At 42.1% G+C, this 4,825-nt stretch overlaps 1 protein-coding gene across 1 annotated transcript; it reads right to left on the reverse strand.

Moving 5' to 3' along the window:
* Window positions 1-3,300: 3,300 nt before the first annotated feature.
* Window positions 3,301-3,864, reverse strand: LOC133930433 (uncharacterized). Its single transcript, XM_062377084.1, has one exon. The coding sequence runs from the start codon at window positions 3,862-3,864 to the stop codon at window positions 3,301-3,303; it is 564 nt and encodes a 187-aa protein (XP_062233068.1).
* Window positions 3,865-4,825: the final 961 nt, after the last annotated feature.

Genomic DNA, 4,825 nt, shown 5'->3' on the forward strand with positions numbered 1-4,825 from the left:
GCGGCGGGTCTTCACGGCGACGCACGGCTAGAGGTCGGCGGAGGAAACTCTGCGATGCTCGGGAGGCGACGGCGAGCGGTGGAGCGCGACCATACGTCGATGGCAAGTCTGTTTAACACGGTTGTGGGTGTCGGCGAAGTCTGAGGCGGCTCGACGACGACTATGTGGCTCGGAAAAGGTTCGACAGCAGCTAGAGCTTCTTGTGTTGGCCGGAACTCAATAGGGATCGGTCAGGGACGTCGAGATGTGGACGACGAACGGTGTCCTGAGCTCAGACGGCATTGGGAAGCAGCGGAACGGTACGATGATGGCGCTGGGGAGTAGAGGAAGTCCGGTGATGGCATGAGGGAGCTATGGTGGAGGAAATCTGGCGAGGTTTGATGGCTTGGGCGCAGTGGGGCAAGAGGAGCCTTGGTCGGGTGTTCGATATGGGTTTTATAGCCGTGGACGGCGGTTGCCAAGATGTAGGGGCACGACGAACATGTGGGAACAGCGGTTTCGGCTGACGGAGATGGTCGAGCGATGGTTGCAAGCGGGACGGTTGTGGCGTGGCGAAAAACGGGAGTCACATGTACTTGGTCGATTCGGAAAAAAATAGTGGTGTGAAACTTGAACTAAAAGATATATCATGGATTTGTTAGACAAATGAAGGCATGTGCAGTACATGAACCATCACATTCTTGAAAACGATGGCAGGAGGTGGAACTGAGCAAGTCTAGGATGATGATGCTAGCGTTGGGCTCGACCCATATTAACAATCGCTGCAACCTTTAGGCAACGTTGTAGAATGGATAAGCCAAAAAAATGTCAAACTGGAATCAAGAAAACACATGTGCGATTGTAGAAACTCAACCAGTATGTCCTATATGAGTTAATACCAGAAATTTTTGACTCTTGAGGGGGTAGATCGATGGGTGTCTTCACCTTCTAGTTGCCCTCTCTGGCAGGAAGAAGTGAGGGTTAATAAAATGGCAAAAAGACTGCTTATATAGGTGTTAGCAGTGGTAATTGAAAAACAAATGTCAAATTGTTAGCAGTGAAAGCGATCGAGAAACAAAGCTTGCTGGTAAGAAAATGGCAAAAGACTGGTACATGAATATATCACCGAGATGGAAAATATTAATACCTTTTGAGAAAAGAGCCTTGCAGTAGCATGGAAGATAAAGAACATGTAAAAAGGAAGTGCCATCTAGAGAAGGTCCAAAAGGTGAAGAAATTCTTCAGTATGATGAGGGCATGCATTGTTCACTAAACTTGAAATTGTAAAAGTTGCATTAGCAGATAGATATATTTAATTGCTACTGAATATATTGAGTGTATGTGAGAATACTAGCATAAACTAACAATGCTGATCCGATATATCATGAAAAATTTCAGTGTAGACAACATTATGTGTACTGATTTCATATCTAGAGGAGTTGTTCTCAATGATGACATGTAGACCTTTCAGAGATGTAACACGTGAGAAAGTGATGTAGAGCTGGCCATGGGAGAATACAGGCCTTGGTAGGTACACAAGAACCTTGCTCAGTGTTTGGCCTTGACTTTTGTTTATGGTCATCACGTATGAAACACGAACGGGGAATTGACGACACTTTATTTTGAAAGGCCATTTGGGGTCAGTTGAAATAGAGACAATTCTTGGAATGTAGGACAGTGTTCCCCTTGCTTTCCCTGTGATTATTTGTGCCTCAATTATACGATGAGCAAGTTGTGTGACTATGAGCCTTGTTCCATTACATAAGCCCTTTGTTGGATCCATATTTCTAAGAAGCAATATGGGAGTACCAACTTTAAGTTGCAGATGATAGTTTGGAAGCCCACTCATGCGTATTGTGTTAAGAAATTCTGTAGGATACAGAGATTGGGTAGTACAACAGTAGACTATTGTATCATCGATGCTATCGCAGCTATAGTATGACATCTCTTCAGTAGCAATTTGGTTTATTATCTGTGTATTTATGGCAACAACTACCTCATTTGTTGGAGCCAAAATTGCTCTTTCACATAGAAAGTTTTCTAATTTAGAGGCTTATGGTGGTGATTCGTATACAAAAGAAATCAAACCTGCAAGGGTTCTTTCCTCAGGCTGTAACAATAGGTATTCTGGAATTTGGATCCAAGCCGTGTCATGCTGCTCAACAAGCATACTACCAGGGACTTTGCCGGCGCCAACAGAGAGAAGCCATTAAGCAAATTGTTGAAGCGCAATCTTGTTAGAATGAGAAAGGGACGAACATCGAAGCCTCATGTTTGCAGTCAATTCAAGCACAAAGCAATGTTGCCACAAATAGGAGCGAGTAATCGAGGCGGCTAGAATCTGGTGCTTCTTTGCATTTGGGATGACAGGTAGAGTTTGCCTGAAATCTCCACCAAGTACTACTGTTATGCCACCAAATTGTTTGCTTGCTGAGGTATGGTCTTTAGATGACATGATATCTTGAAGTGTACGATCTAGTGCTTCAAAGCAATGTCTATGGTTGACAGGTGCTTCGTCCCATATAATGAGTACAGTTTGTTCAATCAATTCAGATAGCTTCCTCCTTTTCTTTACTGCACACATAGAGTGCTCATCAATGTTTAAAGGAATTCTGAAGTGTGAGTGAGGCGTACGACCACCCAGTAGTAATAACGCTACTATACCCAATGATGCCACTGCTAGTGCTATTTTTCCTTGGCATCTAATACCATTGAGCATAGTATTCCGTAGAAATGTCTTTCTAGTGCCACCATATCCATAGATAAAGAAGGTGTGACCACAATTATTTAGAATAGAGTGTTTTATAGCATCATAAATACGTCGTTGATTTGCATTCAATTGGCTGATCTGCTTAGCTATTGTTGTTGCAGCATCAGGACCATAGGAGAGTTCATCCATTATTAGTCAATCTGAAGAATTGAGGAGGCATGATGGTTTGGTTGTGGTAATTGGAACTGGTTCAAGGTATAACCCACATTTTTTAGTAAGGCATCTAATTCAAGTAGAACATAAGGCCTGGTTTGCTGCTCAAGTAATGGTTGAGGTGCCCCTAGTGTGAGGTGCCCGGCGTGCCACTTCATATCATCTCTCATTATCTGTGCATATTCATAAAACAACTTTAGTGGACTTGTAACTTGGCAAAATAGAAGCAGTGTGACAAATAGTTGTCAGAGTTGGTATGGAAGCGCCCAGTGTGCTGCATCAGCCATAGCATGGGACCATTCACGATCATCACCAAGTAAACCAAAAGCTTCACAGGCAGCTTCAAACATAGGGTATTAGTGGCCAGTGATAGTTCATAAATCAAAGTAGTTTCATGCTCATTTCGCAATGTGTAGCAACATACGCATGTAGAAAACCTCTCCTTCGTTAGGGATGACATTAGTTATGCGCCCAATTTTGTCACGATCATTACGGCGTTGTGCCCAATACTTTCCATCAGCATGCCATGTCCAATCGTCTTCAGCAAATAAGACATTGTTCTCAAGTGAAAGGTGGACATTCAGCCGCTCCAAAGATGGATTAGTGTGGTGGATATCGAATTGGAGAAGACGCCATGCTGCATCATTGGGCGTTTTGCATCTGTAGTCTAAATACTGCTTTATTTCGTTCACTCCAACAACATTATTACTGCCTCTATTTTGGATCCCAACCTTTGCACAATCAAAGCCTTTGGTTGTGTACTTGAAGAGGTACTTCTCCATACCATCACAGTTAACACTTTCAACATTTATATGTGTATCGTACTTGACATAGAGGTCAACATTGTGGGGAACCACAAACCGATTGTCAATGTCCACACCGTTCTTTTGAACTGTGATGCTATTATTTGGTCGTGCATATATAACATGACCATTTGATGACACAGATGTACTGTTACCCATTCTTTGGGATAGAACTTACAGTATTTCCCATCAACCATGCAAGGAGAAGCTGAATTTATAGCACCACATGTCCCATGTATCATAAATTTTGAAACAGATTCATATCCAACAGGGTCAATGAAGGGATTTGGTAGCTATGCTGATATGTAAGTATCAATTTGTTCAACACTAAGGGGGCCATCCTTTTTTAGCCATACAATTATGTGAACATGTGGCAAACCCCTCTTTTAGAACTCAATTGTGTAAACAACTGCATCAAAAATAAAGGTAGGAAAAAATTATGATAGATAATGTAAAGTATGATAACAAATTGTAAAGGAACATTGTGCAGTACCTCCAAATATGGGGCCAAAAAAAATGAATACTTTGTTAAGTCATCCATGAGCAGGATAAGCTTCATATAGAAAAAGCGATCAACAATGTCAGGTCGATCAGATGGGTGTTGTGCTGGTACAGATGATAGAGCCTCTGTTATCTCTGGCCAGGAAGCATTGCATGTAAACGTGATGAAAAGATCCAGGCATCCAAACAGATGACAAATAGCTACATAATATTAGTAATTTTGGTAGTACCAGCGTGGGCCTCCGAGAAATGAACCTGTCAAGTAGACTCTCTGACCTGCAGTTGAAGCCTCGGTGACACCACTGTTGACTGCATGAACTAAAGATTTATACTGAGAAGTCTTATATTTGAGCTGAAATGATAGCTTTCTATAATGGCTTAATCGGCCATCCTCAACGCAGCAATAAGCATCAACAAAATATGCTTGACTGAGTTTCTTGCCATGCAAGGGGGTGTTAAAGTCAGCAACTCTGTCATGCAGTCTATATGAAAAGTATTCTACCATTGTGACATTTTTTCTCTTAATTGTCTCTGCTCATCAGCACTGTCGGTACTTTAGATCTTTGTGGAAACCTTACTCACTATATGGAAATAATATTGGGTATTGCATCGATATAAA

Source organism: Phragmites australis, chromosome 1 (assembly GCF_958298935.1).
Source record: "Phragmites australis chromosome 1, lpPhrAust1.1, whole genome shotgun sequence".
NCBI lineage: Eukaryota > Viridiplantae > Streptophyta > Magnoliopsida > Poales > Poaceae > Phragmites > Phragmites australis.